General features: G+C 45.0%; 1 protein-coding gene across 1 annotated transcript; it reads right to left on the bottom strand.

Annotated features, from left to right (window-relative positions):
* Positions 1-1,358: 1,358 nt before the first annotated feature.
* On the bottom strand, positions 1,359-22,815 carry SGK2 (serum/glucocorticoid regulated kinase 2). Its single transcript, XM_063092356.1, has 12 exons — positions 22,666-22,815; positions 22,050-22,099; positions 21,501-21,558; positions 21,225-21,308; positions 20,121-20,252; positions 17,857-17,969; positions 17,514-17,550; positions 16,447-16,533; positions 13,254-13,349; positions 12,161-12,316; positions 4,639-4,728; positions 1,359-1,523 (listed from the first exon to the last, which is right to left on the bottom strand). The coding sequence occupies exons 1-12, from the start codon at positions 22,699-22,701 to the stop codon at positions 1,359-1,361; spliced, it is 1,104 nt and encodes a 367-aa protein (XP_062948426.1). The 5' UTR covers positions 22,702-22,815.
* Positions 22,816-23,182: the final 367 nt, after the last annotated feature.

The following is a 23,182-nucleotide window of genomic DNA, read 5'->3' as shown; positions in this document are numbered from 1 at the left end:
AGAGGAAAAAAATAATTTCTGTCTTAGGGTTGTTTGGATGAAAACTGGTAACAGACATGAAAGAGTCTAGCACAGAGACTGGCCCAGTGTAAGCAGCTGATCTGAAGCTGACTTTAGGCCATTACGCAAAAAGGAGTGTGTCATAAGGACCAGAAGCTCTCGAAATCATTAGGAAAGTTAGAGAAGGGGGCTCGAGGCTTCCGGGAATGATACTGCAGTGCTGGTCTCGTGAGCAAACTGCTGCTTTTGCTGCCACAGAGTACCAATTGCTACAATTTGCATTGTTCCCCCTTCTACACCAGGAACTCAGTTTTGTGGGTACTGTTACCTCAGTTACCACATGAAAGAGAACTTCTGGTCCCTTCCTTGGGTCAAAGTCTGGTACAGGTGTACCCCGGGGCCACATTCCTGGCCCTAGCTCAGGCGAGGTTGGGAAAGTCAGTAACTAGCATTTTCAGTAACTCTAAGTGGAGGTAGTTATTGCCCCTCATGAAGGCTCATAAAGTAGGGGATTCCCTGAATATAGGAAGGGGTTCTGGGTCGACCCCGTGGCGCACTTGGGAGAGTGTGGCGCTGGGAGCACGGCAGTGCTCCTGCTGCGGGTTCGGATCCTATATATGGATGGCCGGTGCGCTCACTGGCTGAGCGCGGTGCGGTCACAAAAATGACCAATATATATATATATATATAGGAAGGGGTTCAGATACTAGGCAGCCAAACCCAAAACAAATGTCCAATACTATCCACAACAAAGACAGACACCATCAATAGAGAACAATAACAGATGTTGGGTAATACCCTGCAGGCTTGTTACATCTGTCATTTTACACATTGAGACCAAAATCCAAACACCAAGAGGTCCTCTGGTAAAGGGTGCTGGTTGCCTATCCAGCACTCTCCCCTTCTCCCTTTGTGTCAGAAGCCCTTTGTTACTAGGAGTAGTCATTTTCCCAGCTAATAAGCCACATATCCCAGCCTTCATTGCAGGTAGGGGTGGGTGGTTAATAGGATGTAAGCAGAAGTCATTGGGTGGGGCTTTCAGGAGGCTCTTTAAAGGTGCCCTTTTGCTCTTCCCTCCCTGTCCTCCTTTTTTCCTGCTCAGAACACAGAAGTGGTGGCTAGAGCTCCAGTAACCATCTTGTGATAACGTAACAAACCTTATATTGGAAGCCGTTTGCCAAGGATGGCAGAGCAGAAACACAGAAAGCCTCTGGCCCACCCAACACCATTCTTTTGTGATGGAAAAAAATAAACCTGTTTCTTATTTAAGCCATTGTAACATTGAGTCTCTGTTACTAGCAGCTGAAGGTAATTCCTTACTAATACCGGCTGGCCTCAGTGGTTTCACAGGTGCTTTTCTACCAATCCAAGATGTCATCATCCTCCGGCACATATGAAAATCCCAGGAATGCACCTGACGCCCCAGAGCTGCTGGCCACTGTGTCAGGGGTGCAGCCAATGGACTTGGACACGGCTTCCTGTGTGAACTCTGGGTCAAAGTGTTTCAAGTCAGCAGGTCCTGCCTGTCAATGTAAGCCAACGATGAGAAGGGAAGCCTGAGGTCAGAGCTGCCAAAGGAGCCCAAAGCCCCAGAGGATGTCAGGCCTCCCCTCGAGTGCCTCATAATCATCCATACCTACCTGTCACTTTCCCATGCATTTACATTAATCAGTTTATTCCATGTGGTCGACTCTTCTAACCCTCTGACACCTTGCTCCACAACAACCCTCAGGCAAGGCAGTCAGTCAAAATTTGTTTACTGAAGGCCTAACTGAGCACTGTTCATGGCACTGGGAATACAGGAGAACACAATGGAATGAGCCGCTGCTTTCAGGGAGCTTACATTATGTAGGGGTAGGAGGGCTGATAATAAGCATGTATACACATTGATCATTCAGTGGGTTCGTAAGTCCAATAAAGAAGATAAAATAGGGTAAAATGGTAGTGATTGGGGCTGCTTTAGCTATCTTGGAGGAAGACCTGTGTGAGAGATTGCAAAAAATGATAAAAAATTCTCCATTGCCCATTCAGAAGTAGAGTCCATTTCTCTATCCCTTCAATGTGGATTAGCTACATGACTTGCCTAAGCCAAGGGAACATTACCAAATGTGATGCAAGTGGAGGCTTGACAGAAGCACACTGAGAACTGTTTCCCTTGCTGCACTTGGAACCCTAAGGCCACCATGTGAACATGTCCAGACTATCCCTGGTGGAGTGTGGGCAGCCTCATGAAGGAGAACCTAGTTGCCCTGGCTGCCTGCTAGCTCCCAGACATGCAAGTGGGGCAATTCTATACCATCAATTGCTGGCTGTCCTGCTAGCTGACCACAGTTGAAAGAGAGCTCTGCACAAACCAGCTGGCCTGGTGCAGACTAGGAAAACCAAACCATGTAGCCGACCCATAGACCTGAATGAAATAAAAGATGGTTGTGTTAAGCCAACTAGTTTCGGGGCAGCTTGTTGTGCAGCAAGAGCTGACCAATACAGTCTCTCTGTGGGGGAGGCACAGTCTCTGGAGAAGATGATTTCTGCTCCCTTAGTGTCAGAAGCCCTTTGTTAGTAGGGGTAGCCATTTCTCAGCTAATAATCCACATATTCCAGCCTCCACTGCAGGTAGGTGTGGAGGGTTTTCTGAAGCCACCTGGGTTTTCTGAAGTAAGCAGTAGAGCAAGTGGAAGGGTCTGCAAATCTGCTTTAGTATGCAAGTCCTGGGCTGTGGAACCAAACAGACCATGATTTCTAGCTTCTGAAAAAGGCCACAGGGTACAGTGGGCTCAGCCCAGGGCTCAGAGTTCCAAGACAAGAATGTGAATCCAGGCCCTGGCCCTTGTTATTCGTGTGGCCCTAGACACAGCGGGTATTTTCTGATGTTACAGATGCAGAAATTGATTGTAAAGAAACTTATTTAGGGTCTCACAAGTGGTAGATGGCAGAGCCAGGAACCCATCCTAGTATATGTCACTCTAAGGCACATTGCTGCAGTATATTGCATTCCTGCCTAGTATTCCAGGTATCACTCTCTCTCCAGGTTGTATGTTCAACATTATCTTCACTGTCTTTTTTAAATCCCAAGAAAAAGAAACTTCTCAGGTGCCTAGGTTGAGTGTATCCTATCTGACAGCTGTTGTCACAAATCCGATGATCAAAGACACATTTGTGAACAGGTAATTCACAGAAGGAAAAATGTAACGTAAATCAGAAAAACACAGCCAAGGCAGTGTTTAGGTGTGCAGACTGCTTGGATGGAGGGGGCTTGACATCACGCTTTACAGGTGGCTGAGAGAACCTCACATGTGCACTGCAAATTCATATTACCACTGCTAATTAACATTTTAAAACTAACCACGTTCACCATAAATCAAATAAATATAAATCAAAACAATAAGAGATGCCATTTTTACTCACCAGATTTGCAAGGTAAAAAGCAATAACAAGGACACATGCTGCAGAGAGTGGGTAAAAGGAAAACTCTCCAGCAGATGCCACTGGTAGGGAGGCGATTGCTCTCCCTTACATACAGTGGACGGGTGGTATGAATCAGGAACCTAACAACGTTCTCATTCTTTGACCTGGCAATTTCCCATCTGGAATCCTTCTTAAGGAAATAACCAGAACTCTAGGCAAAGATATATATTTAAAGATGTTCATCAGCACATTATGATAGGAAAAAAATGGTAACAACCTAAAGTTCAACATTAGGAGCATGGATGAGTAAATTATGTTACCAACAGAAGACTGAAATATGCAGCCACTAAAAATGACATTTATAAAGTTTTATGCAACATGGGGAAATAATGACATAGTTTTTGGACAAAAAACAGGAGAATGGGGAAGATATATGAGGGTACTTCAAAAAGTTCATGGAAAGATTCGTATTATCTTTCAATTCTATTTTTCCATGAACTTTTTGAAGTATCCTTGTGCTTCTCTTTATATATGGAATGACCCTGAAACATCACACGTACCCCATAAACATGTACAATTAAAAATAAAAAAATAAAAAAACATATAACCTAACTATGTAACACACACACACACACACACACACACACACACACACACACACACACACACACACACACACACACACACACACAAAGACTGCCCCATACTGGCCAGCCACAAAAAAAAAGATAGAAAAAAAACTGTAAGTAAATACACCAACAGAGGGAAACCTTCTCTGTTTCACAGACTTTCTACAAGGACTACATGTCATTTTTATTTTCAGGAAAAAAAAGTATAAAAATAGAAAAAGATAAAAATTTCTCTGTAGGGCTTGGCTCTGCCTGGGTGTGCTACATGACACCAAGTACTTTTAAAACTGTAAAAGGCTGCAATGTTGGTTATTGGTGCTAAGGATAAAGGAGCACTTTAAAAACTGTAAAAAGCTTTGTAATGACTCGTCGGTGCTAGGATAAAGGAGCAACAACATGTCTCAGCACCCAAGAGCTAAACTAGCAGTCAAGACTTTTGGGTTCTAGATCCAGTTCTACCTCTACCTTACGTGTGGCCTTGGACAAATAACTGAGCCTCTTGGACCCTCAGTTTTTCCATCTGTATAGGGACAGTTGGTCCAGATACCCTCCAAGCTCCCATTAGCCCTGGAAATCCAGAATCTAAAATGCCGTGATGTCTTACCACATTTGGGTTGAAGGGTGGAGTCAGCCTCTTGTGGTACAAGTCATCCCAGTTTATGGGGCTGAAGAATACATGGTTCTTAATCTCAAGCTGCAGGAAGAAGGTGCTGATCAGAAGTAGTCCTCCCAGGGGGCTAGCTGGTTAGCTCGGTTGGTTACAGTGTGGTGCTGATAATACCAAGGTCTAGGGTTCAATCCCTGTACAAGCCGGCTGCTCACAAGCAAACGAACAAAAAAGCAGTAGGTGTTCCCACCCCATCCCCACATCCTTTAAAACCCCTACTCTTCTGGCAACTGGCTGGCAACTTGAAGTTCTAGCTGCTTTCCTGGGACAAGAGAGCATTCTTCAGCCAGGCCTCTGCCCTCTATCATCACCCAGAAACCAAACCTTTTTCCCGCATAGCATTTATTTATTACAGAACTATTTACTGAGCACCTGCACTGTGCTAGGCTTTGGAGGTATGTCAGTGAACAACACAGAAGAACATGTTCTGGGGAGGGAAGGGTAGTCCCAGCGGAAGCTGGGACCCCTCCCCCTACTCTGCCCCAGTACATCTTGAGTCTTCCAGAATGCAAACCAAAGAAATAGACCAAATCAACTCACTAAAGAATGTTTGAGAAATAAACATTTGTTTTTTCTGTGTGGGTTATTTTTTCATAGGTTATATGTTTTAATTTTTTTTTTAATTTTTAATTTATGGGGTACAGTGTTTTATTTCAAGAAAAGCTGCAGATTCCCAGAGACCCAGAATTTAGGACACAGTGCTGGGCATGATTCATCACTTCTTTCCTAATCAAAATAAACACTGGCACTAAATTCCTCCCATCCCAACGTGACCCTCCCTCTATCTGTGCTTCTCAAATAATAATTCTCTGACTCCCTTTATTAGAAACTCCTGATAGTTAAAAAGCCAGATCCCAAATATCTCCAGAATACCCAAGAAACTGGTAACACTGGTTACCTCTATATTGAGGAACTGAGTGGCTGAAAAGACTTTTTCTGAATACCTTTTTGCATCCTTGAAGTTGATGAAGTTGATCTATGCGAATGTATAACTTATTTTAGAAGTCATACATATTTTTTCTAGAAATGAAGAATATGTTACCAAACTAAGAAGCTCAGTAGAAAGCTCCAATAGTAGACTTGATCAAACAGAGGAAAAAATCAGTGGGCTTAAAGATGGAATATATGAAATTATCCAATCAGAGGAGCAAAACGAAAAAATGAAACAATTGCAGCAATTATGGGACTCCTTCAAGTGAAATAACCTGTGCATAAGTGGTATACCTAAAGGAGATGAAAAATGAAGAAACCTAGAAATCATATTTAAGGAAATAATGGCTGAAAATTTCACAAGTATGGAGAAGACAACAACATCCAGGTACAGGAAGCTCAGAGGTTTCCAATCAAATTCAACCCAAAGAGGAACACTCTAAGGCACATAATCAAATTATCAAAGACAAAGAAAGAATACTGAGATGAGCAAGAGAAAAGAAACACATAACATTCAACGGAGGGCCAGCCCCATGGCTCACTCGGGAGAGTGCGGCGCTAGTAGCGCTGAGGCCGTGGGTTCAGATCCTACATAGGGATGGCCGGTGTGCTCACTGGCTGAGTGTGGTGCGGACAACACCGAACTGAGGGTTGCGATCCCCTTACTGGTCAAAAAACCCCCCAAAACCAAAAAAACATTCAATGGAGCCCCAATAAGGCTCTCAGCAGATTTCTCAGTAGAAAACCTATAGGCCAGAAGAGAGTGGAATGATATATTCAAAGTGCTAAAGGAAAAAGACTGCCAACCAAGAACTCTGTATTCAGCAAAACTAACCTTCAAATACAAAGGAGAAATGAAGTCTTTCCCAGATACACAAAAGCTAAGGGAATTCATCAACACTAGACCTGCCTTACAAGAAATGCTAAAGGGAGCTTTTCAAACTGCAAGATGATGCTAAAGTGTAACAAGAACACATTTGAAGGTACAAAACTCACTAGCAAAGTAAATACACATTCTCTGAATATCCCAATGTTGTAAGGATGGTAATTAAACCACTTATATCCTTACTATAGGACCAAAGGAAAAGCCCAAGAAAATAGCAAATTCAACAACCATATAAGAGATAGGCAGTATTAAAAGATGTAACCTGAAACAACAAAATGTCAAAAAGTGGGGAGAATGATGGCAAAGCACAGAGTTGGCTTTTTTTAAAATTCTTTTTAGTGATCAAAGCTAAGTTGTTATTAGTTTAAAATGATTTGTTATAACAATACATGTTTTTTGTAAGACTTGTGGCAACCATAACACAAAAACCTGTAACAGACATACTAAAAATAAAAAGTAAGAAATCAAAATATATACTACCAGAAAAAACCACTTAATCACAAAGGAAGACAGTAAGACTAGAAAAAAGAATCTATAAAACCAGGAAAAAAGTAACAAAATGGCAGTAACATGTCCCTATATATCAATAATAATTCTAAATGTAAGTGAATTAAGTCCCCTTATTAAAAGATACAGAGTGGCTGAATGGATTATAAAACAAGAACCAACAATATGCTGCCTGCAAGCAGCTTACTTCACCTATAAGGACACACATTGACTGAAGGTGAAGGGATGGAAAAAGATATTTCATTCAAATGGAAATTAAAAAAAAAAAACAGGAGCAGCTACACTTATATTCCATAAAATAGACTTCAAGCCAAGGAAAGTAAAAAAAGACAAGGAAGGTCATTATATAATAATAAAGAGATCAATTCAACAAGAGGGTAAAAAATTCCAAATAAATATATGCATGCCCCGACTCTGGAACACCCACATATATAAAGCAAATACTACTAGATCTATTGAAGAAATAGATCCCAATACAATAATAGTTGGGAACTTTTAATATTCCTCTTTCAGCAAAGGACAAATCATCCAGACAGAAAATTAACCAAGAAACATCAGAGTTAATCTCCACTCTAGACTGATTAGACTTAACAGACATTTATAGAACATTTCATCCAACAGCTACAGCATACACATTTTTATCAGCAGCACATGGAACATTCTCTAGAACAGAACATATGTTAGGACATAAAACAAGTCTCAACAAGTTTAAAAAAATTGAAATCATACCAACTACCTTGTCCGACCACAATGGAATGACACTAGAAATCAATAAAGAAAGGGACACTGGAAACTCTATAAATACATGGGAATTAAACAACATGCTTCTAAACAATGAATGGGTTAAAGAAGAAATTAAGAAGGAAGTTGAAAAATTTCTGGAGACAAATGAAAATGGAAACACAACATACCAGAAGCTATGGGATACAGCAAAAGCAGTTCTAAGAGGAAGCGTATCTATTAAAATGATCATATGGTCATTTTAATAAATGCCTACATCAAAAAAGAAGAAAGATTTGAAGTAAACAACATAATATTACACCTCAAGGAACTAGAAAAACAAGAACAAACCAAATTCAAAATTGGTAGAATGAGGGAAAATAACAAAGATCACAGCAGAAATAAATAAATTAGAGATCAAAAAGACAATACAAAAAAATCAGTAAAACAAAGAGTTTGTGTTTCAAAAAGATAAACAAAGACAATAAACCTTTAGCTAGATTAAGAAAAGAGAGAAGACTCAAATAAAATCAGAAATGAAAAAGGTGATGTTTTAACTGATACCACAGATATACAAAGGATCATAAGAGACTATTACGGGCAACTATATGCTAACAAACTGGAAAACCTAGAAGAAATGGACAAAATCCTGGACATATGCAACTTACCCACATTAAATCATGAAGAACTAGAAACCTGAAACAGACCAATAATGAGTAATGATATAGAAGCAGTAATAAAAAGTCTCCCAACATAGAAAACACAAGGCCCAGATGGCTTCATTGCTGAATTCTACCAAACATTTAAAGAAGAACTAATACCAATTCTCAAACTCATCTGAAAAATCGAAGAGGAGGGAATACTTTCAAATTCATTCAGTGAGGCCAACATTACCCTTATACCGAAACCAGAAAAAGACACAGCAACAACAGAGAAAACTAAAGACCGTTATCACTAGTGAATATAGATGCAAAAATCTTCAACAAAATACTAGTGAACTAAATCCAAGAATACATTAAAAAGATCACTCACAATAATCAAGTGAAATTCATCCCAAGGATGCAAGCATAGTTCAATATACATAAATCAATACATATGATACATTACATTAACAGAATGAAGTAAAAAACAATATGATCATTTTAATAGATACAGTAAAAGCATTTGATAAAATACAACACCTCTTCATGATAAAAACATTCAACAAATTAAGTAGAAGGAATGTACCTCAACACACTAAAGGCCATATATGACAAATCCACAGCTAATATCATACTGAATGGACAAAAGTTGAAGGCTTTTCCTCTAAGATATGGAACAAGACAAGGATGCCCACTTTCCCCACTCTTATTCAACACAGTAATGGATGATTTAGCCAGCACAATAAGGCAAGAGAAAGCAATAAAGAGCATCTAAATAGAAGAGGAAGTCAAACTATCCCTATTTGCAGATGATATGATCATATACACAGAAAACCCTAAAGACTACACCAAAAAATTATTAGAACTGATAAATGAATTCAATAAAGTGGCACAAAAAATCAACACACAAAAATCAATAGCCTTCCTATACACCAACAATGAAATAGCCAAAGAAGTAATCAAGAAAGCAATACAATTCACAATAGCTACCAAAAAAGTGAAATACCTGGGAGTAAATTTAACCAAGGAAGAGAAAGACCTCTAGAACAAAAACTATAAAATGCTAGTGAAAGAAATTGAAGAAGACACAAATAAGTGGAAAGATATTCCCTGTTCATGGATTGAAAGGATTAATATCATCAAAATGTCTATATTACCCAAAGCAATCTATAGAGTCAATGCAATCCTTATCAAAATACCAACAACATTCTTCACAAAAATAGAAAAAACAATCTTAAAATTTGCATGGAACCATGAAAGACCCTGTATAGCCAAAGCAATCTTAAACGAAAAGAACAAAGTTGAAGGCATCACACTACCTGACTTCAAAATGTACTATAAAGCTATCGTAACCCAAACAGCATGGTACTTGCATAAAAACAGACAAATTGACTGATGGAGTAGAATAGAGAACCCAGAAATAAACTTACACATTAATAGTCAACTGGTCTTCTATAAAGGTACCAAAAATATAAACTGGGGAAACGACAGCCTCTTCAATAAATGGTGGTAGTCAGACTGGATATCCACTTGCAGAAGACTGAAACTAGACCTCTATCATCACACACAAAAATCAACTCAAAATGGATTAAAGACATAAATTTCAGACCCGAAACTATGAAACTACTAGAAGAAAACAGGGAAACACTACATGAAATGGGAGTGGGCAGCACTTTTTGAACAAGACTACAAAGGCACACACAACTAAAGCAAAAATAGACAAATGGGACGATATCAGACTAAAAAGATTCTGCACATCAAGGGACACTATCAACTACAGAATAGGAGAAGGTGTTTGCAAACTCCATACCAGAAAGGGGCTAATATCCAAAATATATAAGGAACTCAAACAACTCTACAGTAAAAAACCAAATAACCCAGTCAGTAAATGGGCAGAGGACCTGAACAGACATTTCTCCAAAGAAGACACACGAATTCTCAACAGGCATATTAAAAAATGTTCAACATCACTAATTATCAGGGAAATACGAATCAAACCCACAATGAGATATCATCTTACTCCAGTTAGAGTGGCTGTTATCAAAAAGATAGAAAATAACAAATGCTGACAAAGATGCAGAGAAAAGGGAACTCTCCTACACTGTTGGTGAGAACATAAATTGGTACAGCCACTGTGGAAAACAGTATGTAGGTTCCTCAGAGAACTAAAAACTGTGGAATCTAAAAAAAAAAAAAAAAAAAAAAAAGCAGTTCTCATAGAACTAGAACGTAGAATAGTTGTTACCAGAGGCTGGGAAGGGAGAGGGTAGAGGAAGGAGAAATGGTGGAATAATGGGTACAAAACCATGCTATCTACACTAAGTGAATCACTGTACAGTATACGCATGTATTGAAACAACACACTGTACCCCACAAATATGTACAAATAAATGTTAAAATCAAAATAAAAAATAAAAGTAAAAAAACTGTCATACACGTTTTAAGATGCAAACTCCTGCTTGGAGAGAGGGCACCCATCTTCATGGAAGCTTCTGTTTTTTAAGCTGTCCAGGGATGGAGTAAGTAGATACCCTAAATGTTACACTTGACAGTATCTGGTATGGAGGGCTCTTGATACGAACACTTAAAGAGCACTATTTGCCAGGCACTAGTGTAAGTGCATTGCATATATTAACTCATTTGATCTTCATAACTGCTACAAGCTAGGTGCTGTTGTTACAGATGAGGAAACTGAAGCTGATAGAGAGAAATTAAGCACTATGCCCAAGGTCCTGCAACTGGTAAGTGGTGGAGAAGGACTCTAAACCAGGTAGTCTGCCTCACAGTCCATGTATCTAACCACCATGCTGGAAAAGAAAATAAATTTCTAGGGAGAAATGCCTTCTTTCAATAAATCTAAATTATCTTGTGTTGAGTGAAGAATGTAAGTTTTTTTTTTCCTGGCGCCTGCCTAGCAAGGAGATCTGAACCTTTGACCTTGGTGTTATCAGCATAGCACTCTAACCAACTGAGCTAACCAGCCAGCCCTGTAAGATTCTTTTTAAAATCCTACTTTAATAAAAATGCCATGAACTTGTTAAGGGAATGGACTATGAATTATTTATCTCTATATCCCAAGTGCTGAGCCTGAGTTCTGGGAAGGAGGAAATGCTTGTATATTTGTGAAAAGCAAGTCCAGCCCACTCTCTGCACAGAAGCCAGAGTAATCTTCTCAAAACTTAAATTGGGTTATGCCACTCCCCTGCTTACAGCACCTTAAATCTTCCCACTCTCCTCTTCGTCCCATCATGGGACTTTTGCATATGCTGTGCCCTATGTCTGGGTGCCTTCACTCAGCTCTCTGCAAGGCTGGCCTCTCATCCTTCAAGTCTCAGCTCACCTGTCACCTCCTCAGGGAGGACCTCCCTGACAATGCTAGTGTAAATTTGCCACCCCCCCAAATTGTTGTCTATCTCAGCTCATTGCTTATTTTCTTCCCGATACTTTCACACTTTGTGATAACTGTATACAATGTTTATTTTTGTCACCCCCTCCCCACTCCCCAAGCTTAATAAGGGCAAAGATCCAGTCTATTGAATCCCTAGTACCTAGCTCAAAACCTGGCCCATAGTAGGTGCTCAGTAAATATTAGTTGACTAAAAGAACTGGACTAAAGAAAGTAGTCAGCTAGTAGCAGCAGTGATTTCCAAATGAACAAGTTAGCAGCCTCCTGTGTGAGAAGGCAGCAGGATGCACGTAAATGTGCTTCTGAGCTGCCTCCTCTGGAAGCAGAGAGCCACACAAAAGTCCACTGCTCTGCTGGCAGGTCACCTACAAAGTCTGCTTTGGAGCCCAGGCGCTGCCTCTGGTCCTTGTGGAGAAGGCCTTGCAGGAGGTCACAGGCGGCCACTGTCCGACCCCCAGGGATCTGTAGCGGCTGGTGCAGAATGTTCTCATACATCTGGGACAGATCTCGGCTGTAGAAAGGAGGCTGGTGGGGGGGATGGGGAGAAGCTGGAGGATCACCCATTTGAAAGTGGGCATAGGTCTTAGGGAAACATAGGCAATCTGGGCAGTTGGGAGGATCCAGCCAGGCCCGTGTCTTATGCACACATGGCAGACCCAAGAGAGACAGAATCTCCAGGCTTCCAGCACAGTGCAGAGGGTTGCTGGGAAGGCCAAAAATCTTCCTCACTAGCGTGAGGCTCATGGACCTCCCAGATGCATCCACCGTCTCATCTCTCACAATCCAGCTTGTGCACTAACTTCGCACTTAGCAAAGTTTACACTTTGACCTTCATCATTTTATCTCAGTCTCATCACCATTCTCCAGGAGAGGTTGTAATTTTTCAGATGAGAAGGCAAGGCTCAGAGTGATTAAGCCACACACTTAGCAAGAGAGCCAGGCCCCAAACCATAGCCAGGGTCCACTTCTCTTTCCTGCTGCTCTTCCTCCCAGTCCTCTACCAGCTATTCCTGACTCGGCAAAGCCTGATCCTTCACATGCACTGAGCCATGTTGGTGAAACCACCCAGGAAAGCATGGCCTGGGTGAGTCTACGCATGCCTCCACCTAAGCAGGTAGCCTAGGACTGAGTTTAGGGGTTGGTTCCGCAGTCTATAAGGACTGTGACCCCTCTTGGCCTCAGTTTTGCCCTCAAGAAAATAAGAAATGACACTACTCCATTTCCCGTAGTGTCAACCCCAAAAGGCTATTTTGAGGCACCGAACGATGTGTTGTAAACTGTAAAGTGCTGAACAAACGTTACTGAAACAATATATGATTCTCACACATCATCTTTTTTAGCTTGGAATGAAGAGATTGTTTAGTTCCCTGAGCAGAGTTTGAACAGACCACATGAGGGACAGTCTCACCCCCAGCTCTCCCCAGAGCCAGATGTCCCTCGTAGCTGGCTACACACTACTCACCAGGCCATGAAGCATCTCATACAGGACTGCCCCCAAGCACCACCAGTCCACTGCCCGATCATAAGGCTGTTTACGAAGCACTTCAGGAGCCAAGTACTGTTAGAAGGAAGCACACTTATTTGAAAGATCCTTAACCTCAGTTGTCCCATCTGTAAACAAGACACTTGGAGGAAGATCACAAAGGGTTGATCATGTAGTGATATTCACGTGGCTGTTCACGTGTTCATTCAGCATCCATCACCAAAGGCCTGCTTTGTGCAGGGCCCTTTGCCATGTGCTGGGGACACAGCGGAAATCATGCAATACTGCCCTCTACAGTTGTATGTGTTGTGCACCACACAAAAGTACTAGCCAAGGGGTTAAAAGGAACTGTAATCCTGGCTGTGATCCACTCACCAAGCCATAACCCTAATTCAGAGGTATATCTTGCAACTTTATTATTGTTTAAAGGGGTGCTTTTTAAAATTAGTCCACCCAGAAGGGGTGTTTTCTTCTAACTTGCACAAAGGCATCCAATGGGCTATCAGTGTCCTGGGAATGGGAAAGCCCTGGGAGTACTCTCACAGTGCAGTGGGGAGACTAATGGATAAAGTCTAAGTGATGTGGCATGTACTTGTAGTGGAAATCTTAGTGACAGGGTCAGGAAAGAGGAGATGACATTTGAGTTCACACTGATAAATGATTACACGCCATGCCTCTAAGCCTTGCACAAGAACCTGAGGCAGAGCTGGGCTTTCTGCCAAACCCAAGGCTTGGTGACCTCTTAGCCTGCTGTCTCTTCCACTGAGGAGAGGAGTCTCAGCAATAAGCAAAGCTACCCTCAGAGACTGCATGGGTCTGTGGAAGGGCGGAGTCACATAGACCTGAGGCCTACTTGATGTATTGTCTCAGGCAGGTCATCTAACCTCCCAGAACTTTTCTCTCACCCATATGATGGGGATGCAGAATCCCTCCTGGGAGCTGTTTTAAGGATATGTGCTAATATGCGTGCAGGCCCTTGAGCAATGGGAGTAATTGTGGCTACTCTCGTCTGTGCTCCCTGGTACCACAGCAGTGGCCGAGTCACAGAATGATAGAGTTTGGATGTTATTGTCCCCCCAAAACTCATGTGGAAATCTGATCCCCAATGTGGCAGTGTTGGGAGCTGTTTGAATCATGGGGGTGGATCCCTCATGAATAGATTAATGCTCTCCCTGGGGGGTGGGGGTAATGAGTGAGATCTCGCTCTATTAGTTCCTGGGAGAGCTGGTTGTTTAAAAGACCCTAGCACCTCCCCTCTCTCTTTCTTGCTTCCTCTCGCCATGTGATCTGCTTGTACATGCTGGCTGCCTGCCGCATTCCACCATGAGTAGAAGCAGCCTGAAGCCCACACCAGATGCAACTGTCCCAGAATCGTAAGCCAAATAAACCTCTCTTCTTTATAAATAACCCAGTCTCGGGTATTCTATTATAGCAACACAAAACAGAGTAATACACGGAAGAAGTCACATGTTGGTGCCACGTGTCTCTGACACAAGCCAGGGTTCGACTTCTCCTGTCCCCACCCTTGGCAGTGTCCAGGGAAGGGCTGGCTCGGCTGTCAGGCTTTGGGGGTCAACTTTGTCCGGTGAAGCCGCTCCCACACACAAACATGGACCAGGGCTCCTGCTCAGAGAGATCATCTGTCCATCAGCTACCCTAGAACCAAACTGAGGAGGCCCATCTGAGATCCGGGACTCAGATGTTTAAGCACATGGAGAAAAAGAGTAGCTGAAGTCCTGCCCCAGGCCAGGTGGGGAGGAGCTTCCCAATCTGCATTCTCAGCTGTCTACCCGCACCCTGATGTCTGTCCAAGCCACTGGGAATCCCTTCAGGTCCAAAGTTCAAGGTCCAAGACTGGTAGGAGTTCAAGTAAAGGTTTTAACTCCAGGGTGCAAGGAGGCCTTGGCAGGATAAACATATGTGAATTACTGCTGAGACCTGCAAATTTTAACCCTCCAGGCTCTTGGCTGCTGGAAGAGGAAGGTGCACCTATGTCTTAAGTTGCAAGCCCTGATCTTAACTCCCAGGCCAAGTCCCGTTGCACATGGACTTCATACTATAGGGCACTGCTGTTCAACAGCAGCCCCTAGACACACATGGCTATTGAACACTTAAAATGTAGCTGGTCTGAATTGAGATGAGCTATAAGCATAACACATATCAGATTTCAAAGACTTAGAAGAAAAGAAATGAAAAAAAATTTCAACAATTGTATGTTGAAATGAGAATATTTTGGATATATTGAGTTACTAAAATATATTATTAAAATAATTTCACCTGTGACTTTTCTACTCCCCCCCACCCCCACCCCCCGGTGGCTGGCCTAAACCTTAGACCTTGGTGTGTTGTAATACCATGCTTTCACCACCTGAACTAACTGGCCAGCCCCACCTGTTACTTTTTCATCTTTAAATGTGGCTGTTAGGAAATTTTAAATTGTGAATGTGGTTTGCATTTTTTAAAATTTATTTATTTTCAAGCACAATGAAAGCACATCATGCATTTCTATTTCTATTTCTATTGGACAGCACTGCCAAGGAGCTACACCAGCAGCAGCTGGCTGGGTTTCAGAAGCCCTAGAGCTGGTGTCCGCATTACACAGATGAGGAAACCAAGTGTAGTGGATTGAATTATGTCCTCTCAAAACTCATTGAAGCTTGAATTGTGTCTCCCAAGTTTCATGTATTAGAAACTTGGCCCCCACTGTGAGTGTTAAGAAGGTGGGAAATCCTATTATGATAATTGAACGGTGGAGCCTTAAAGAGGTGATTGGATTGTAGGACCATGCCATAGTGAATGGATTAAAAATGGTGGTCAGGGGTGTGATTCTGAGGGCTTTAAAAGAAGAGGAGAGTCTGTCTTTCTCTCTCTCTGCTTCCACCATCTTGCAATGTAAGACCCTGTATCACTGTTGCCACCACCAGATGGACTTTGGACTTCTCAGCCTCAGAAACTGTAAGCAATAAATTTTCTTTATAAATCACCCAGCTTCAGGTATTTTGTTATAAGCAACCTAAACATACTAATACACTGAGGCTCAGTGCACAGCCAGCTCAGGGGAAGTGCTTGGGTAGATGGAGTGAGTCCCCTCAGCTGTAACCTATTGTCTCTAATCCAGAGCTATGGCCCCAACCACTAGTGGCCTGCCCTCTCCTAGGATGCTTGTACTTACCTCAGGAGTGCCACAGAACGTGGATGTGGTCTCCTCGGGCTCTACACCTTCCTTGCAGAGGCCAAAATCAGTCAGCACCACGTGTCCCTGAGGATGAGGGAGGACAGGGCCAGGAGGGTCGTCTAAACTGAGGGTATGGGCACGCGTCACCCCAAAGCCCAGATACCACACACCAGGGAACTGGCTGTGGGGTCTGATAGCTGAGCTCTGGCTGGAGGCTCCACTAAGACCCACCATAAAGGGCAAGGTGGGAACATGGCATTCCACTGTATGCCCCCAGCTCATCACAGACCCAGACCCATCCCTGCAACAGTGGCAGCTCCAGGATGTCTTTGCTGGACAGCAACCCCTTTAAAAGAGGGCTGGGGACTCAGAAAGCAACCACAACTGTGGTACAGGCAGAGGGTGGAGTGAGTGGATACTGCTGGCTCTGCCCAGATCCCCTCTTCCAGAGATGCCATGCCTGTCCCTCCGCTGCTGGGACACTGCCCTTGCCCAAAGTTATGGTCCTTCCCTAGGGTCAACCCACACGCAGTGACTGCATTTCATAGGCCCAGCCCCTTGCTTCAAGTTGGGACAATCTCAAAGAACCATCTCCTCACCTCCATAAGATCAGCTGAGATCTCACAACCACAATGCAGGTGAGCTTTTTCCTCTGCTCAATCCTGTCTTCTTCACCCCCTTAAAGGTGTATCTCTTGAGAGTGTTCCCCAATAAACCTTCTGCACTCACCTTTCCATCTCAGAGTCTGTTTCCAGGGAACCCATTCTCAGATGAAATCCACTAGCCTCCACTTTTCTCTGTCCTTGCCCCACATGGACCTCATACACACACACACACACACACACACACACACACACACACACACATACACACAGTCTTATGTGCACACAATGCACATATACATGTGTGTACATCTGAATGGGCACACAATGCATATACATACTTGAATGCATCTCCCATCCATGTGCATGCATATGCAATGCTTGCACACTCATGCACACATATTCATGGCCAGACAGCACACATATGCAGCCATGCCCATAGGCATACACACACATACCAACCTGGCAGTCCAAGAGAATGTTCTCTGGCTTTAGGTCCCTGCAGAAAATAGGAGAAAAGAGCCCTGTGGTGTCTCAGCCATGCAGTGAGAAGAGTTGGAGATCTGGGGTCCTGGTGGGAGAACTATTCATGGAGGGTCCCAGAGATGCAGAGGAAGAGGCCAGGTAGGCTGGCACTTGGTTCTATTGAGGAGGAGCTCCCAATTCCACCCCAGCTGATGGACCCTCCTCTGCAGACAAAGGACCATGTACACTGGATTTTGTCAGGATTCAGGGGTCTGAGCAAGCCCTGGCTGTTGGAGCGAGAAGGGCCTGGGCCTGGCTCTGAGCCCCAGGCAGGCCTCACCTGTAAATGATGTTGAGGGAGTGCAGATAGCCAATGGCACTGGCCACCTCAGCTGCGTAGAACCGGGCCCGGGGCTCCAGGAACCGGTGTTCCCGCTGTAGATGGAAGAAGAGCTGGAGGGGAAGGAGATACGTAAGAAGAGTTCCTAGGGGCTCCAACTCCTAGAGTGCAGAGTAGGGACCCATGGGATCCTCACCCTGTGCCGGTGGCCAAGTCACCCCCTCTCTGAGCTGCAGCGTATTCCAACCAAAAGAGTGCATGCTGGTCCCTGCCCTGGAGAGCAATCTCAGGTGTCCAAAGTGTCAGCAGAAGGGATTAATTAGCATTGATTAAGCACCTACTGTGTTCCAGTCTCCAAGTCAGGCGCTTTCACATCTATTATCTCATTTAGTCCTTATGACAACATTCCAGGTACAAATATTATGCCAGTTTCATGTAAGAGTAAGCCGGGAGGGGTCAGAACAGTTAGGTGACTTGCAAAGGGTCATATAGCCTGTAGTTGACAGAGCTGGGATTTGAACTTGGGTCGCTCAAAACTGATTTTCCGAGCCAGCCTGTGCCTCACTTGGGAGAGTGTGGTGCTGATAACACCAAGGCCAAGGGTTCGGATCCCTATATAGGGATGGCCAGTTAGCTCACTTGGGAGACGGTGGTGCTAACAACACCATGGCAAGGGTGAAGATCCCCTTACCGGTCATCTTTTTTAAAAAAAGACAAAAAAAAAAAAACCAACCTGATTTTCTTCCAGTCCAGGCGATAAGATGATTACAGGTATCAAACTGAGTCCAGGTTAGATCTGCCTGGGGCTAATTCTTTGGTTTACTTTGCTGGTGCAGAAAGCCCTGCACATAGGGACGCAGGACAAAAACTCCCCTCTTGGCATCAGACTGAAGGGCATGAGGTCACACAGCTTCAATCTGGGGTCACTGAGGGGAGCCCCATTACGTTTTTCCATCTTGTCCAGAGAGACAGGGTGAAGTCCAGTAGGGAGCCCAGCTTGTCCCAGGTATGCTTCTGCATCATCAGTTGGTTGCGCGTCTCTGTCTAACACAGTGACTGGTCATTCCCACCCTGTGGCCTATGATATAAAACGGGATCACTGGAAATGTGGGGCACAGAGTTCCTCTTAGGATTGACCCTTCCCAGGTCTATGAAGTGTGGGCAGCTTCGCATGAGGAAGCAGGAAAGCATTATGGCTGGGAGTCAGGCAGAGCCGCATTCAAATCCTGGCTCAACCAGGTGTTGGAATGAGCAGGCTGAAGCCATGTTGGGACCTAAAACTGCATGAGCTCTAAATGATTTTAAAAGCACACAGTTTTTTCTTGGCATGCATTTCTCTGAGTTCCCTCTTTTCCCATGGTTATTTGATATTTTGAACCTTGGTTATGAGGCAAGATGACATCATTTACATGAATGTAAAGTTGCTTTCCAATCAGCCTGGAGCAGCTTACTTGCTACAAAACATGTTGCTATCCAGACTCTGAAAAACCAAGGAAGACATCAATAAAGCTATGCTGATTCCACCCCTCCAGCAGGACCCTGCGATAACAAGTGCAGGAGTAGAAACCAGACGGAGCCTTGGTGAGACCTAAAACATGGCTCCTCACACAGAGCCCCCACAGATCACGTGCCCCTCCCTCCTACTTTTCATTTCCCATGCTCTATTCCCGCAACCCCCTCTTTAAAAACCCCTCAGTAAATCTGAGTCTTTAAGATGGCTTTAGTCTGGCCATTCTCCTTCAGGTTTACTGGAGAGATGGGTTAGCCTCACATCTCTCCTCAGGCTACTGGTACTCTTGAATAAAGACTGACTTCCATTTTCACCAACATTTGACTTTTGAGTGTTTTTTTGTTTTGCTTTTTTGTTTTTTTTTTAAAGATGACCAGTAAGGGGATCTTAACCCTTGACTTGGTGTTGTCAGCACCACGTTCTCCCAAGTGAGTAACCGGCCATCCCTATACAGGGATCCGAACCTGTGGCCTTGGTGTTATCAGCACCACATTCTCCCAAGTGAGCCACTGGCCGGTCCCTTGTATTTGAAAGGAGGCAGGCAGCCAGACCTGGGTCTGGTAACGCAGCTACAGGCTGGGTGGCCTTGAGAGAGTGACTTACCTCCCTGAGCCTCAGTTTCTTCAGCTACAAAATGGGTCTATTGTAAGGATGAGGTGAGATCATTACAGAACTTGGTATGCAGTGGACATGTGGGATGGATAACTCCCCGCCAAGAACCAACCTAGGGAAGCCTCCCTGCGGATCTACCCACCTCTCCCCCGTTGACATAGTCAAGCACAAAGTAGAGCTTCTCTGATGTCTGGAAGGAGTAGCGCAGGCCCACAAGGAAGGGGTGCTGCACATTCTTCAGAAGCACACTGCGCTCTGCCATGATGTTGCTCTGCTGTGGAGTCACACAGACAGGGGTCCATGTCACAGCCCACCACACCCCTTTTGTCCTAGCACAGTCCACATGGCCTCACTGGTAGGAGGTATCCTGCCCAGGACTTTCTCATGCCCCTGCTCAAACACCCATGATGGCTCCCTATTGCCCTCTAAGCCATGCTCAGGTGCCTTGCCTAGTATTTAGGGCTCAGAATGGTCAGCCTCATCCCCAGCCACTCCATGTGGGTGCAGCTCCAGTCCCTGGAGCAGAAACCCCTGCCCCTGGTGAAAAGCAAAGCATATATGATGACTACATACGTGAGTCCTAAGGAGCACCTCTAAGAATAAGCAGCCACGCACTATCCACATTCATGCCTAGCTTGTGCTGTTCCCCTGATCGGATGTTCTACCCTCTTTTGGACCATCAGAATTCTACTGTCAAGGCCAGCTGCAAGGCTGCCTCCCTCAGGAAGACCTCTCCTCTCCACCCCCACGATATCCTTGTCAACATTAATCACTCTCTATCCTGAGTCCCCTGACTTCATATTCAATCCTTTCTCTCTGCCCTACTAGCTGGGCCTGGTGTTAAAGGAACTCAGGTCACTGAGGCATCAAGAAATCCAGGATGGCCTTGGGTGGAAGGGCCTTTAGAGATATAAAGTGTGAGCTCTCATTGCACAAATGGGGAGCCAGGCACCTGGAGAGGGCGGAAGATTCGTCCATCATTTCCCAGGGGAAGGCAGAGGCCGGGACTGGTCTTCCTAAAGGCCCCATGGGTGAGTTGGCTTGGCCTGCCTTCTTTGAGAAGGGTCAACATTCTGGACACCACCTGCCCAGCCCCCTGCCACACCCCCCACTGCTGTGACCACCTCTGCACCCAGCCCCATGAGCCTCTTAGAGGTGCAGAGCCTCTTAGACCCATTTCTGGAAGCCACCCTAGGCTGGGGGTAAGGAAGCAGAAGAGGAAAGGCCTGGGCCTGAGCTCTGGTACCTCTTTCTTCTTTAAGATAGACTTTTTCTGCAGCACCTTCACAGCATAGAACGTCCCGTCGGACTTGTGCTTGGCTAGTAGGACCTGAGCAGAAGCACAAATGCAAGGCCCGTGGTGGTGACTGTGGATTTCCTGGTGGCAGCACAGGGACTCTGGCCCCTCCCTGCTCCACTCTGCAGGTATGTGAGCTCTCTCTTTTGCACATGCAGTGGCAGGCAGGGGGAGGAGAAGGCTGGAGGGGGAGACTCGGGCCTCCACCTTCACCAAGTCACTCACCTTCCCATAGTTCCCTTTCCCAATGACTTTGAGGAAGTCAAAGTCTGTGGGCCTGGCACTGAGGAAGAGGGAAAAAACACAGATCAGCATTTGAAAGGTCCAGAAACCTGCTGCCTGAGAACAAACTCAGGCTTCTTTTTAACTTCAGAGCTGGGAAATGCAGGGAGCCTTCCAGGAGCCACACCTCCTTGCCACAGCCAAGGGAGGGTTTATAAGACTCACCCCTGCTCCAGGGAAGCCTCCATTCAAGTTAACAGCAGGCAAGGTGGAGATCAACCCAGCCACAACTACACAGAAGATCTGCATAGGAGGCAGGCTTCAGTCCCGCCACACTCTGAGAATGCAGATGTTTGGGAGGAATTCCAGGCAGAGGGTTCAGTATGGGTGCTGGGGAATGAGTGGGAGATAAAGCTGGGGAGGGTCCCAGGCTCACATGGCAGAGTCTTGAACACTAGACCAGCAAACTTAGATTTTATTCCCAAGGTAGGGGGAGCCAGGTATGAGGGGAGCCAGGTAGGAAAGAAAGGTGCTGGAGAGACCAGAACTCACTTTAGGTTGGCTGAAGGCCCCAGGCTGATGTTCCCATTGGCCCTTGAGGGCTAAAGACATTCAAAGAAAGAGGTGAGTAGGATGAGCAGGTTCCTACTCCTCAGTGCCTCCCTTTCCCCTGGCCAGGCCCTCATCCCTTCTCTGACATCACTGCTAGGCTCCCTCCCTCCCTCCTTCCCTTCCTTCCTTCCTTATTTCTTTCCACCCACCTACCTGTCCAGCCACCCGCCCACCCACCTGCCATCTCACCTGCTTCTTGCCACAGCCTTGGGAGGCTGCGGCTGTTGTGCCAGCAGTGAGGGTGGGGAGACTGAGGCCCAGAGAAGAGTTGTCCAAGGTCTCACAGGCAACCAGGCTGGGAGTAGAACCCAGGTGTCCTCACGACCAATCCCATGATTTTTGGCCAATCCCACCCCACCTACTTCTGGAAGCCCTGGCCCAAACCTTTTCTCTATTTACTGTGTAAATAGCCTACTTCTGGGTGCTCACGGTGACCCCTGTTGGCCCTCAGTTCTGGTCTGAGACAGCCCACAGGGCTGGCTGGTGTCTACAGATTCCCCCTACCTTGGGTGGATGCGAACCCCTGACAGTGGGTGATGGAAGAAGAACCACTCACCTGTGGACTTGGCATTCTAGCTGGGCATGAGGCCATTCTGAAGAAGTGACCAGGTGGGCTCTGGGGGCACAAGGAGGAGCAGACATGAGAGAGCTGGTGTTGGGGGTTAGTGTCACCTGTCTGGGGCTTCAAGCACTGCTGCCCTCTCCACCCTCCCCAACCCTGTGCCCGTTCCACAGTCTGAACCTCCCCTATCCCAGAGGCCAGCAACCTCTGCATGGATGGGATTAGAAATGACAGCTCCTGGACCCACCTTTCTAACTAAACATCTCAGGAGGGATGGCAGGGGATGGTCAAGGTTAGCCCTTCCCAGGCTGAGTCTTTTCAAGGGTTGGGGACAGCCAGGACAGCAAGACCCCCGTGAGCCAGGGAAGCTCTAGAGTCCAGGATGGCCAGGGCTGGAAGGACCCTTGCAGGGCATAGTCTGAACCCTTTCCCCCATTTTACAAATGGGGAACCTGAGGCCTAGGAAAGGGTCACACAGTTTATGAGGGGCATCTGTGCTCCCCAGACTCCC

Source organism: Cynocephalus volans, chromosome 1, assembly GCF_027409185.1.
Source record: "Cynocephalus volans isolate mCynVol1 chromosome 1, mCynVol1.pri, whole genome shotgun sequence".
NCBI lineage: Eukaryota > Metazoa > Chordata > Mammalia > Dermoptera > Cynocephalidae > Cynocephalus > Cynocephalus volans.
The sequence above is the reverse complement of the archived record's forward strand: the minus strand, read 5'-3'. Positions and strand labels throughout refer to the sequence as shown.